Here is a 14,358-nt window from a genome sequence, read left to right as displayed (position 1 = left end):
TCATCAATGACCTCCCTTCCATCATAAGGTCAGAAGTGGGAATGTTTGCAGATGACTGCACAATGTTCAGCACCATTCGCGACTCCTCAGATAATGAAGGAGTCCATGTCCAAATGAAGCAAGACCTGGGCAATATTCAGGCTTGGGCTGACAAGTGGCAAGTTACATTCTTGCCACAAGCCGGGCAATGGCCATCTCCTACAAGAGAGGATCTAACCATCTGATCCTGACATTCATTGGCATTACCATCGGTGAACCCCACAATTAACATCTGGGGGTTACCATTGATCAGATACTGAACTGGACTAACCATATTAATACTGTGGTTACCGGGGCAGGTCAAAGGCTAGGAATCGTACGGCAAGTAACTCACCTCCTGACATGTCCCCCTCCCATAGCCTGTGCACCAAGGCATAAGTCAGGGGTTTAATGGAATACTCTCCATTTGCCTGGATGAGTGCAGCTCCGACAACACTCAGGAAGCTCAAAGAACAAAGAAAAGAACAGGCCCTTCGGCCCTCCAAGCCTGCGCCGACTATGCTGCCCATCTCAACTAAAATCTTCTACACTTCCGGGCCCCGTATCCCTCTATTCCCATCCTCTATTCCCATCAACACCATCCAGGACAAGGCAACCCGCTTGACTGCTCCTCCTTCCACAAACTTTCAAACCCTCCACAACCGACGAACAGTGGCAGCCGTGTGTACCATCCACAAGATGCCTGCAGTAACTCACCAAGGTTCCTCAAACAGCACATTCCAAACCCACGGCCACTACCATCTAGAAGGACAAGAGCAGCAGATACCTGGGAACCTCACCACCTGGAGGTTTCCCTTCAAGTCACTCACCACCCTGACTTGGAAATATATCGGCCGTTCCTTCACCGTCACTGGGTCAAAGCCCTGGAACTCCTTCCTGGATAGCACAGTGGGTGTACCTACACCTCAGTGACTACAGCAGTTCAAGAAGGCAACTCACCACCATCTTCTGAAGGACAACTACGGATGGGCAATAAATGTTGGCCGAACCAGTAATGACCACATCCCATAAAAATTAATTGAAAAGAAATTTTAAAAATTTACACAAATAATTTTGGCTCAGGACTCAGATACAATTTCATAATGTGTGGACAACACCAAATTTAGGGGGGGGGGGGGGGGGGGTGCAGTTAACTAATGGCAAAATTTAAAAAAAGGAATAAATCTGCAAATGAGCATGTAATTGGCAAATGAATATCAATACAGAGAAGTGAGGCTATGGTAGGGAGAATAAGGAGATCGTAAGTTGCTTGGATACTAAATCTTTATGGGGCAGAGGAGTAAAGAGATCTCGGGGTACACATTCACAAATCACTACAAGTAGCGGTACTGGTTAGTAAGGCCATAAAAAGAAACCCAACTACTCAGATTCATTGTTAGAGGGACAGAACTGTAAAGCAGTGAATTTAGAACCCAAGTTAGATCACACTTGGAGTACTGTGAACATTTTTGACCTCTGTATTATCAGCGCCGGCCCTAGGGTTGCTGGCGCCCCGGGCAAGCTGAACTTCGGCGCCCTGGGGCCGAGGGGGCGGGGCCGAGGGCAGGGCGGGGCCAAGGGGGCGGGGCGGAGGCGGCGGAGGCGGCGGGGCCGAGGGGCGGACCCGAGGGGGGGGGCGGGGACCCGAGGGGGGGGGTGGGCGGGGGGGCCGGACCGGGGGGGGGGGGGGGGGGCGCCCTGGGGGAGGGCGGCCATCGCGCATGTGCTGGTTGGCGCCGGCCCAACTGCGCATGCGCGGGACCAGAGTCTGGCGCCCCCTAGCACATGGCGCCCCGGGCGACTGCCCGAGTTGCCGGTGCCTTGAGCCGGCCCTGTGTATTATAAAAAGGATATGGACACACTGGAGAATTTCCAATAAGATTCACAAGGATAATACCACATTAGTCTGAGGGGGGCAACTGAGAGCAGATATTTATCAGATTGAACAGTCTAATGCCCTCTTTTTTGTGGAATAAAGAGGGATTATCTAATGTAATGAGAGTTGCCACAGTCCCAGAGGACCATAGGCTGCTCTCCCTTCGAGGGCTGACTGCTGGTGATTTAGCCTGAGGATCACCGCACTTCAGGCAACGGGCAAGGTTGAGAATGCGGGGCCTTCATGGATGACCTCAGCTAGTACGGGAATTGAATCCGTGCTGTTGCCCCCCCCCCCCCCCCCCCCCACCCACCCTAGGTCAGGTTATCTAACAATAATAATAATAATCGCTTATTGGCACAGGTAGGCTTCAATGAAGTTACTGTGAAAAGCCCCTAGAGATATAGAGATAACAGAGATCATGAAAGGATTTGATCGAGTAGGCACAGTGATATTTCTGCTCACAGGTGGGACCAGACTAGGGGTCACAAATTTAAGATAAGTCACTAATAAATGCAATTATCCAATCGGCAACTGAAGAGAAATGTCTTTTGGATCGTTGAGGACAGATCTGAAGTGAATATAAGACGCGTTTAAGGGGAAGCTGGATACGCCTATGAGGGGGAAACAAATAGGAGTATCTGTTGATAGGGTGAAATGAAGTAGACTGGGAAGAGGCTTGTATATAACATAAACGCTGACATAGATCAGTTCTGCCGAGCGGCCTGTTTCTGTGTAGTACACAAGATGCAACTCAACGTTTTCAGCACAATGCATCAATCATTAACGCTGGCTGCAAAATAAATTAGCAACATTGACGTTACAGGAGACAGAATCACATGTACCAATGCACTCAGGGCAGACTAATGTGCGAGAGGCTGTATATCAGAAAGATACATGAACATTTAACTAATCTCAGCAGCATGAAATAGCCTAAGGATTAAAACCAAATTGCAGTCAGAGCCTGTGTGCCTCAGCCCGAGCAGTTATCCCAATTCTGAATCGCTCTATCTGATGTGCAGGAAGGATTCTGATAAACAGCTTTGCCAACAGAAAACACTCCTCGCACCCAAAGAGGCAATGTGTTGCTAGGGTAACCCAGCACACATATCCAGAATTAATCAGAGTGTTGTGACAGGAACCCAGAATTCACTGCAGATCAAGAAACAGCCCAAAAGCCCTCGAACAAAAGTAAAGTGCCAATGTCCTTTCTCATTAAGTGTGAACAAAGTACAGGGTACTGGAAATGTGAACCTCTTTTACAAGAAGGCTGTGAATGCTGGGGAATAATTAGATTTTTCAAAACAGTGATCGCTGAGATTTTCTGTTGGACCAGGCTAGCAGGAAATGTGGAGCAACGACAGGTAAAAAAGGGTTTGAGGTATGTACCCGTATCTAACAGGGTGGCAGAAGGAAGGGTCTATTCCTGATCCTTGTGTTTGGTCTGAGATTGCGATTTTAAAATCTGCACTGCCCCACCAATGTTAAATCAGACATTCTGAGGAAGAAAGTGGTTTGAAATACGCACGCCTTGGCTCAATATTTGTAACTTACCTTAACATCAGTGAGTTCGATCCACTTCTGGACATCATTGAAAGTGTCCATCAGGCTCCTGTGGATGCTGTCTGTCTCACTCTCATACTGACAGACTTGTTTGCTTGATGTCACTTGGTCTTGCGACTCGGACTGGAGAAGCGTATCAGCCAGAGCACACCCCTTCAGACAGAGAGCATCGATCAGGGCAGACTTCTGCTTATCCATCTCACTGCAAACATAGAGGTCAGTACAATCTGATTATTACTGAGCGAATGGTTTCAAGAGGAACCAGACTCGAGTGGATAATGGGTGTTTTCTTTGCATCTGCTGTCCTCATCCTAACCTGCACCAAGCCTCATTCATTCATCATCACCCCGCCCGCTCGGTCCTCGCTGATTTACATTGGCTCCCACTTCAGCAATGCCTGCATTTTAAAATTCTCATCCTTTTATTTCCAAATTCCTCCATAGTTTCACTCCTTCTTAGAACCGAAACCTCCTGCAGCCTGACAACCCTTAAAGATTACTGCACTCCTCCCAATTGTGGTCTCCTGTTCTCCCCAATTTTCATTACTCCATAGCATTGGTGGTCACGTGTCAGCTGCCTGTGCTCGAAGCGCTGGAATTCCATCCCAAACCCTCTCCAATCTTTAAGCTTCTAATTAAAATCTACCTCTTCGACCGAGCTGTTGGTCTGTCCTAATATCTCCTCAGCATCAAAGATTGACTTCATCTCACTCCTGTGAAGTGCCTTGGGATGTTGTAACATAGAATAGATCTATGTTTCTATATAAGTGCTGGTTTTAGTTACTTGCATCACAAGCTGTGACCAGAACACTCAGCAAACAGTGCCTACAATGGGTGCTTTGGGCATCTGTGAAGGACACATGCATGTGATGGTGTCAATCACTGGGCAAGACAATATTCTCCATACTTCCACAAGTTAAAGAGGCAAACTGACTGGATTCAAAAAGCTGTGAAATTATTCCGTCGGCAGGCTTTCGCTACTAGAATCTAGAAGTGCTAAAGGTGCGGGTAGGAACTTACTACGGGCCGAAGACTGGGGGAGAAACTATGGCCGATTAAATGCAACACACAAAGTGTGAAATCATCTGCTCTGGATCCCAGGAAGGCAAATCAAACTCTTATCCTATGGAGGAGTTAAGAAATGTGGGTGCCTCTATATGCAAGAACTAAAAATTAGAGTGAGAGGTACAAAATGTAATCAGCAAGTCCAATGGATATTAGCCTATATCTTGAGTGGGTTGCAATTCAAGGGGGAGGAAGCAATACTTTAGTTGTAAGGAGCCTTTGTCAGGACATGTTGGTCTTGCATGGTTCACCAGAATGATATTGGGGTTAAAAGGATGAATTATGAGAACAGGTTGAGGATACTTGGCTTTGGGTTTAGAAAGTTGAGGAGTGATATATGTGATAATATCAATGTATAACAATCTATATTATACCTATATCAGTGTTTGCAGAAGCATATATTGAACATGGAATGATGTCAGCAGTAATACTATGCACAGTGGCTGCACAACAGTGTTCCACAGTAATGTATAGCTTGTGTAAAAATAACAAGGAGTTGCTCTGCTTAAATTATGAATACAGCAGGCTGGGAAGGCTCCACAATGGAGACTCGATCGGGAAAGGATATGACTCCTGATAATTGCATGTATGAGGTCTGCTGCATAAAAAATTCAATTTGATGTGGGATATGTAGTATTTTTATAGGACAAATGTATCTGATTGCGAACAAGGCAAATTCTATACGAGCCAAGGGCTGGTAAAAAATGTATGAATCTATTGCTTGCCTGCACGAATTCCCTGCAGATGTCACTGTTGCAATAATAACGAGCATGCATCTGTCTGTTCAAACGCATGACGTTAATGGTTTTTAACTTTATGCGGAATTTCAAGAATAAAAAATGTTAAGAATAAAAATGCCGTGGATTAGGCTTAAGGAGCTGGGCCTATTTATTCTGAATTAGTATATACTTCAAGGTGACTGATCAGAGGTTTAGAAGAGGCAAGATCACCAATTGATAGATTATTTCAGGGTGGAAGATTGGTGTGGACCAGAAGGCATGAGTTTACACCACATAAAAGCAGGAACAGATGGGATGGTGGGCAGTATATCTTTTCCCAGGGAGCAGTAAACTTCTGGAATGTGCTGCCAGTTGATCCGGTGGGTGCCGACTTTCAGTAGCACCTTAAAGTGGGAAATAGACTTGAGCAGAACCTGCATCATATAAAAGGTAGGAGGGGGATAATATAACGAATAATTGGGCCACCTCATCTCTGAGACTGGCTTTAAGAATGAGAGGGACGGAGGCGAATTTTACAGAGGTTACTGGACCCGTTGTTAGGTTCGGATTTCTCCTTTGTGTTTGCCTCTCCTCGGACTTCACATTAAGAAGTGTCCAATCGCAATACTCCAGTCATCGTGAGCAGTGAGGTTGGCTACCTGGTGCTCACCCTTTTTGATATGTTTGTGCACTATTTCCTCTGACTGGGGTCCATGCACACGTTTTAACTCGGTACCTTTTGATAGTTGCCGCATCTGGTCTTGGGTCAGCCTTCATGGCCAAATGGGACACCAGGGCGTTTTGATCAATATGTGAGACAACTATGTCAGCTGCTCGAGCAATTTCATCAAGTTTCGTCATCCTATCCTGAGAAAGGAAAGCAAAGTTTTACCAGCCTGAATCCGAATCTCAGCGTTACAGAATGCTCACAGGGCAGAAGGAAACCATTCGGCCCATCATGTCAGCGCCAGCTCTCTGAATGAGCAATTCACTGAGTAACATTTGCCTGCCTTCTCCCCCCAACAATTCATGTTTTAAAGAAATATGGAATAAAAATAAAACCAGTAAAAATCCAACCAGTTCACTGTTGTCCCTTTTGGGCCTAACGAGACATTCAGTTGTGCCAAATTGTTACAAAGTAGAAGCAAATTTTAAAAAACACAAGAAATAAGTGAAACCCAAGCGCTAGCTGAAAATTATCTTGGAAGCTGTTAGATCATCACTGAAAACCCAACAATGTCCTTCAAGGAAGAGAAACTGACACCCCTAGCCAGCCTAACCTACACAGAACCCCAGACACCAACCCTGTCATAGATTCTTAGCAGGCCAAACATTTGCAAAGGAATCAATCCATGCAGCTTTGCCAGTATTGTGCTAAATATCGCACATTGCAATACTTCCACAATGGAAGACTTCAAAGTATGGCCTCTTAAATCTTGTGAAAGATTGCATCCTGGAGGAACGCCCTCCATTCAGTCAGGTGCCTCCAGGTGGCGACACTAATAATACTCCAAGCATCTAGCTGGACAACAATCTCAAGATAATGATCGATCCAATATGCTGTGTTCAGCATTTTCCAACTGTAGTGTGACTGAGAATGGTGCCTCAGTGAACCAATGTTTCACGCTGGTCTCTCAATGCACTCCATAATCAACATTAGTTGGTTATGAACAAAGAACAAAGAAAAGTACAGCACAGAAACAGGCCCTTCGGCCCTCCAAGCCTGCGCTGACCATGCTGACCGTCTAAACTAAAATCTTTTACACTTCCGGGGTCCGTATCCCTCTATTCCCATCTTATTCATGTATTTGTCAAGACGCCTTTTAAACGTCCCTGCTTCCACCATCCCCTCCGGCAGCGAGTTCCAGGCACCCACTACCCTCTGTATAAAACATCTTGCCTCGTTCATCACCTTGCCCCTCGCACCTTAAACCTATGCCCTGTAGTAATTAACCCCTCTACCCTGGGGAAAAGCCTCTGACTATCCACTCTGTCTATGCCCCTCATAATTTTGTAGACCTCTATCAGGTCGCCCCTCAACCTCCGTTGTTCCAGTGAGAACAAACCGAGTTTATTCAACCGCTCCTCATAGCTAATGCCCTCCATACCAGGCAACATCCAGGTAAATCTCTTCTGCACCCTCTCGAAAGCCTCCACATCCTTCTGATACTGTGGCGACCAGAATTGAACACTATACTCCAAGTGTGGCCTCAGGTTCTGTACAGCTGCAACATGACTTGCCAATTTTTATACTCAATGTCTCGGCCAATGAAGGAAAGCATGCCATATGCCTTCTTGACAACATTCTCCATAGTGACCTGTGGACCGATACACCTAGATCTCTCTGATATCTGGGGCGGGATTCTCCCCTACCCGGCGGGGCGGGGTGTCCCGGCATAGCGGAGTGGCGCCAACCACTCCGGCGTCGGGCCTCCCCAAAGGTGAGGAATTCTCCGCACCTTTGGGGGCCAAGCCCTCACATTGAGGGGCTAGGCCCGCGCCGGAGCGGGCCACCGTGGGGGCACCCCCCGGGGTCCGATCGCCCCGCGCCCCCCCCAGGACCCCGGGGCCCTGCTCCCGCTGCCACCATAGGTGGTTCAAACCTCGGCGGCGGGAGAGGCCTCCCAGCGGCGGGACTTCGGCCCATCGCGGGCCGGAGAATCGCCGCAGGGGGCTCGCCGCTCAGTGCGGCGGGATTTTCGGCGGCCCCGGGCGATTCGCCGACCCTGCTGGGGGTCGGAGAATTTCGCCCCTGGAGTGCACCGAGAGACCAGCGTTTAAAGCTACTGCTTGGCTTTCCAAATAGCACTTTGATTTATTATTACCAGAGATTTGCCAAGAGATTGGAATAACTTTGTTAGCAAGGTGCTTCCACACCCCCTGCTAGGTGGTCGAAGACACGGTCAAAGAGGTTGTTATGGGCCAGGGTTTAGAGAACCCCAAAGTGTATCATGGAGTTCACCTGACCCACAACCTTTCCTAGATTTTGATATGGGGAGCACACGGCCCATTCTACAGGTGTTGTATAGCAGAAATGGAAAAGTTTTTTTTAAAGGAAAACAATGCTTATTCTATGAACTCAAGTTAACCTTTTTAAAGCATACAGTTAACATCTTAGCAACCATCAATTCAAATATAACCCCCAAAGAATACAACACTAAGTAATCCGTAATAACTTCCCAAACAACATCCAGAAGACAAAAGAAACACCTTTGAACAGAAGCACATCAGGTTTGCACTCACTGCTGAGAACATTCACCAAATGATCAAAAGATAGTCTTTTCATGGCAGAGAGAACAGCAGTACACCTGCTTTGTCTGGCTTCAGCTCCAACACTGAAAACAAAACCAAAAAGACACAGACACACCCAAGCTTTTCTCAAAGTGAAACTAAAAAGCAGAGCCAGAGCTCAGCCCCACCCACACTCTGACATCGCTGCAGTAACCATGGGCGGGATTCTCCCCTACCCGGCGGGGGGTCCCGGCGTAGCAGAGTGACGCCAACCACTCCGGTGTCGGGCCTCCCCAAAGGTGCGGAATTCTCCGCACGTTTGGGGGCTAGCCCCGCGCCGGAGCGGTTGGCACCACGCCGACTGGCGCCAAAACCGGCACCAGCGGCCTTTGACGCCCGCCGCCAGTAAGGTCTTCGCCAGTTCGCGCATGCGCCGGTGGTGACGTCAGCGGCATCACCACCGGCGCATGCGCGCTGGGGGATTCTCTTCCGTCTCCGCCAGGGTGGAGGCAGTGGCGGAAGAGAGAGTACCCCCACGGTACTGGCCCGCCCGCCGGTCGGTGGGCCCCGATCGCGGGCCTGGCCACCGTGGGGGCGCCCCCCGGGGTATGATCGCCCCTCCCCCCTCTCCCGGGACCCTGGGGGCCCGCTCTCGCCGCTGATCCCGCTGCCACCAGAGGTGGTTCAAACCTCGGCGGCGGGAGAGGCCTCCCAGCGGCGGTACTTTGGCCCATCACGGGCCGGAGATTCGCTGCAGGGGGCTCGCCGATCGGCGTGTGGTGATTCCCGCCCCCGCCAATTCCCGGGTGGCAAGGAATGTCTGCCATGGCGGGGGCGGGATTTTCGGCGGCCCCGGGCGATTCTCCGACCCTGCGTGGCGTCGGAGAATTTCGCCCCAGAGCAGCCAAACATGTCTTAAAGTGACATTCTCATGACAGGGCTTCTGTTTTCTGTGCATCATGTTAAATATATCCTGGACTGCAGCTGCTTGAAGTGAACTGAACAGGATAAGGGGCATATAGGAATTAAGATGTTCAGGAAAGCAACAATAAGTATAAGGCAAAACACACCTTCCTGGAATTGAGGCTGGAGAGATGAGCGGTATGTACAGGCAAGTGTTTAGGGTACACTGATACTAATTCCTCATGCAGGTCCAATCTGTAAAAGAACAAAGTATTCACAGTTGATCTGGACATATGTGAATTGGTTTGAAAATAGTCCTATCCATAACTAGGATCGAGTGACTTTAAAAGACTGACAGCTTTGAGTAAAATGGAAATTTAACAGAAATTATTGAATGTGTGTGGGAAGGGAGCCCTTAAGGAAAGGGGAAACCTGGAAAGAACAATAAATGACTGCATGGTTATCAGTTTTAAAGGGGTTTAAAGACCCAATAAATTAATAAAAGACTTGCATTTATTCAGATCTTCTTAAAACTAGCGGATATCATAGACTCATAGAGGTCTGCAGCACAGAAAAAGCCCTTCGCCCATCGTGTCATCGCCAGTCAAAACAACCACCTAACTATTCAAATCCCATTTTCCAGTACTTGGGCAATAGTCTTCTATGCCTTGGCATCGCAACTGCACATCTAACTATGAGGGTCTCTGCCTCCACCACTCTTTCAGGCGGTAAGTTCCAGACACCCATCACACTCTGAGTAAAATGTTTTCCTCACATCCCCTCTAACCCTCCTGCCCCTCACCTTAAAATCTATGCCCCCTGATCATTGATCCCTACACCAAGGAGAAAGGTTTCTTCCTGTCTACTCTATCTATGCCCTTCATAATTTTATACATCTCAATCATGTCCGCCCTCAGTCGCCTCGGCTCGAAGGAAAACAACCCCAGTCTATCCGATCCCTCTTCATAACTAAAACTCTCCAGCCCAAGCAACATCCTGGTTAGTCTCCTCTGCACACATCCAAGTGCTGCCTCCTATAATGTGGATTCCAGAACTGCACACAATACTCTAGCTGTGGCCTAACCAACATTTCATACAGTTCCAGCTCAACCTCCCTGCTCTTAAACTCTAAGCCTCGGCTAATAAAGGCAAGTATGCCATATGCCTTCTTAACCACTGTATCCACCAGCCCTGCTACCTTAAGCGACAGTGTATATGCACACCAAGACCCTCTGATCGCCGGTGCTTCCCAGGGTCCTGCTGTTTATCATGTATTGCCTCACCTTGTTTGTCCTGCCCAAGTACATCACCTCACACTTCTGTCTCAAAATGTTTAAGTCATGAAGTACTTTATTGAAGCATAATCATTTTGTGGTAATGTGGGAAATGCAGCAGCCAATTTGTGCTCAACAAACCCACAAATAGCAATGTGATAATGGTCAGATAATCGGTTTCTGTGATGTTGGTGAGGGATAAATATTAGCCAGGACACCAACTATAACTCCCCTACTGTTCATTAAATACTGTCATGGGATCTTTTCCATGCACCTGAACAGGCCGAACAAAGAACAAAGAAAAGCACAGCACAGGAACAGGCCCTTTGGCCCTCCAAGCCTGCGCCGACCATGCTGCCCGCCTAAACTAAAATCTTCTACATATCCGGGGTCCATATCCCTCTATTCCCATCCTATTCATGTATTTGTCAAGATGCCCCTTAAATGTCACTATCGTCCCAGCTTCCACCACCTGTAACAGCCTCCCCGAACAGGTGCCGGAATGTGGTGACTAGGGGCTTTTCACAGTAACTTCATTGAAGCCTACTCGTGACAATAAGCCATTTTCATTTTCACCTTCTCTGGCAGCGAGTTCCAGGCACCCACTACCCTCTGTGTAAAAAAACTTGCCTCGTACATCTCCTCTAAACCTTGCCCCTCGCACCTTAAACTTATGCTCCCTAATAATTGAACCCCCCCCTACCCTGGGAAAAAGTCTCTGACTATCCACCCTGTCTATGCCCCTCATAATTTTGTAGACCTCCATCAGGTCATCCCTCAACCTCCATCATTCCAGCGAGAACAAACCGAGTTTATTCAACCTCTCCTCATAGCTCATGCCCTCCATACCAGGCAACACTGACAATAAGCAATTTTCATTTCACATCTTGGTAAATCTCTTCTGCACCCTCTCTAAAGCCTCCACATCCTTCTGGTAGTGTGGCGACTAGAATTGAAGATTATACTCCGTGTGGCCTAACTAAGGTTCTATACAGCTGCAACGACTTGCCAATTTTTATACTCAATGCCCCAGCCAATGAAGGCAAGCATGCCGTATGCCTTCTTGACTACCTTCTCCACCTGTGTTGGCTCTTTCAGTGACCTGTGGACCTGTACACCTAGGTATCTCTGACTGTCAATACTCGAGGGTTCTACCATTCACTTTGGTTGAGATACTCATCTGAAAGACAGCACCTCCGACAGTGTAGCAGTCGGTCAGTGCTGCAATGCAATGTCAGCCTTGACTTTTGTGCTCAAGTATTTAGAATAGCACCTTAGAACAGTACAGCACAGAACAGGCCCTTCGGCCCTCAATGTTGTGCCGAGCAATGATCACCCTACTCAAGCCCACGTATCCACCCTATACCAATAACCCAACAACCCCCATTAACATTATTGTTTAGGACACTAAGGGCAATTTAGCCTGGCCAATCCACCTAACCCGCACATCTTTGGACTGTGGGAGGAAACCGGAGCACCCGGAGGAAACCCATGCACACACGGGGAGGACGTGCAGACTCCGCACAGAGTGACCCAGCCGGGAACTGAACCTGGGACCCTGGAGCTGTGAAGCATTGATGCTAACCACCATGCTACCATGCTGCCCTGAACCCCCAACCTTCCGATTCAAAGATGAGGAAGCACTTCCAAATCGGCCACACTGACAAGGAATAACAGTAGCAAATACGTTGCAGGGGTTGGAAATCGGAAATAAAAGCAACAAGTACCCAACAGGCCTGGCAGCATCAGTGGAGAGAGAAACAGAGTTAATGTTTCAGGCCGAGGACCTTTCTTCTGATTTCCAGCACTGAAGTATCAGCTCTGCTTCTCTCTCCACAGATGCTGGCAGGCCTACCGGCAAACAATAAAACTGCTTTGAACGTGTGCCAAGGTAATTAATGCACTCTTAGATGTTGATGGCAAATAAAGAGCTGCTCTGGGCTCCAACAAGCTGGAAAATTGACTTCCAAAGAACATGGTCCAATTCTAGACCATTGCAAAAAGCTGCAGAGGGCTGGTTTGCATTTCTGGCAGGGTAACTAACCAACCAATTGGTTGGAAAATTACAGGCAGTGCAGCCACGTGTCTCAGTAGCGGACCGGTTTAGCTCAGTGGGCTAGGACAGCTGGTTCGTGATGCAAAGCAAGGTCAGCAGCGTGGGTTCAATTCCCGTACTGGCTGAGGTTATTAATGAATACCCCGCCTTCTCAACCTTGCCCCTCGCCCGAAGTGTGTTGACCCTTGGGTTAAATCACGACCAGTCAGCTCGCCCCATCAAAGGGGAAAGCAGCCAATGGTCATCTGGGACTATGGCGACTTTACCTTTATTAGGAATCCAAATTTGGAAAACTCCACCTCTCAGACCTACGAGTACAACAGAAATCGAACGTTCTCAGGAGTTTCGGTAGTTGCGAGCTGGTGTTTGAGCTCCATCTTCTCCATGTGCTGTGCATTATTACGTGAGCTATCAGCTGTTGCTTATAACGTAGCTGAATTGAAGGGCAGCATGGTGGCCCAGTGGTTAGCACTGCTGTCTACAACACTGAGGACCTGGGTTCAATCCCGGCCCACGGTCAATGTCTGTGTGGAGTTTGCACTTTCTCCCCGTATCTGTGTGGGTTTCGTCCCCACAACCCAAAAGTGTGCAGAGTAGGTGGAGTGGCCATGCTAAATTGTCCCTTAATTGGAAAAAAAATAATTGGGTACTCTAAATTTTTTTTTTTTAACTTGGCTGAATTGTTTGTTGTTACATACTTGGGCAGCCACTGTATTTTGAGATCTCTCAAGGCCTCCTCGAACACCTCGCTCGGTTCTTTTTCCTCCTTTTCCTTGCTCGACTTTTCTTTGCTTCTTTCCTTTGTCTTAACAGGAGGTGATATCAGATGGTAGGACACATTGTGCACATCCTGAAAATAATTACTCAATATTCACTCATGGGCTCAGGGCGGAAATCAATCACTTTTGCAGTGGCAAATATGCCGATCGTATATATATCACAACATAAAATACTCAGCAGATCAGGCTGCATCAGTGCAGGTGGGTGACCTTCTCTTACAACTCGAATTTGAACTATTCAGTTTGTTTTTCTCTCTCCACAGATGCTATCTGGCCTCCAAAGAAATAGGGATAGGTTATTCAGCCCATCTAGCCTTTAACTCCACTTTCCTGCCAGATACTAGGTGCATTTTCTGCTTTTATTGCCAATTTTGAGCATCTGCAATATTTTTGGTTTTGTATTAATGACTTAGCGCGTCAAGCTCCCATCGCAGAGTCAGAAGGTCATATGTTGCAAGTCGTGCTCTGGACAGGAAGCAGCTCTCCCAGTACTGAGCTTCCATTGTCAGGGGTGATCGCCAGAATCCAATTATAGATGTCACTTGTGCCCAAAGTGATTCCCAGTTGCCTTTGCATTCTTCTGTCATGTGCAACTTTGCATTGGGAGCATTTATTGATGAAAAGCATCTCAATATCAGCTTGGCTATAGGACATAAAATTTAAGAGTTGGGTTTTCAAACTAGGACAGTAGGAGGGTTTATGACAGTATCAGACGGGGCGAGTTTCACAATTTTCTGTCCTGTTATTGACTTGTTGTATACCGATAACAAACGTGTGGTAATATCTTTTGAGTGCCTTTTTGAAATTTAGGATAGAGTTGGAGAACGGGGGCTGTCACTCACCATCCTGACCTGGAAACATATCACCATTCCTTC

At 47.7% G+C, this 14,358-nt stretch overlaps 1 protein-coding gene across 1 annotated transcript in view; it reads right to left on the bottom strand.

Annotated features, from left to right (window-relative positions):
* LOC119951295 (tripeptidyl-peptidase 2-like) overlaps positions 1-14,358 on the bottom strand; it is a 158,648-nt gene that overhangs the window by 12,146 nt on the left and 132,144 nt on the right. Inside the window, exons 24-27 of the mRNA XM_038774358.1 lie at positions 13,403-13,554; positions 9,542-9,629; positions 5,977-6,107; positions 3,449-3,659 (exon numbers count right to left, since the gene is read on the bottom strand). Coding sequence (XP_038630286.1) covers positions 3,449-3,659; positions 5,977-6,107; positions 9,542-9,629; positions 13,403-13,554 — 582 coding nt within the window. The remainder of the gene's footprint in view (positions 1-3,448; positions 3,660-5,976; positions 6,108-9,541; positions 9,630-13,402; positions 13,555-14,358) is intronic.

The sequence above is a fragment of the Scyliorhinus canicula genome, chromosome 17 (assembly GCF_902713615.1).
Source record: "Scyliorhinus canicula chromosome 17, sScyCan1.1, whole genome shotgun sequence".
Lineage (NCBI taxonomy): Eukaryota > Metazoa > Chordata > Chondrichthyes > Carcharhiniformes > Scyliorhinidae > Scyliorhinus > Scyliorhinus canicula.
Note: the sequence above shows the minus strand (reverse complement) of the source record. Positions and strands in the feature narration are given on the sequence as shown.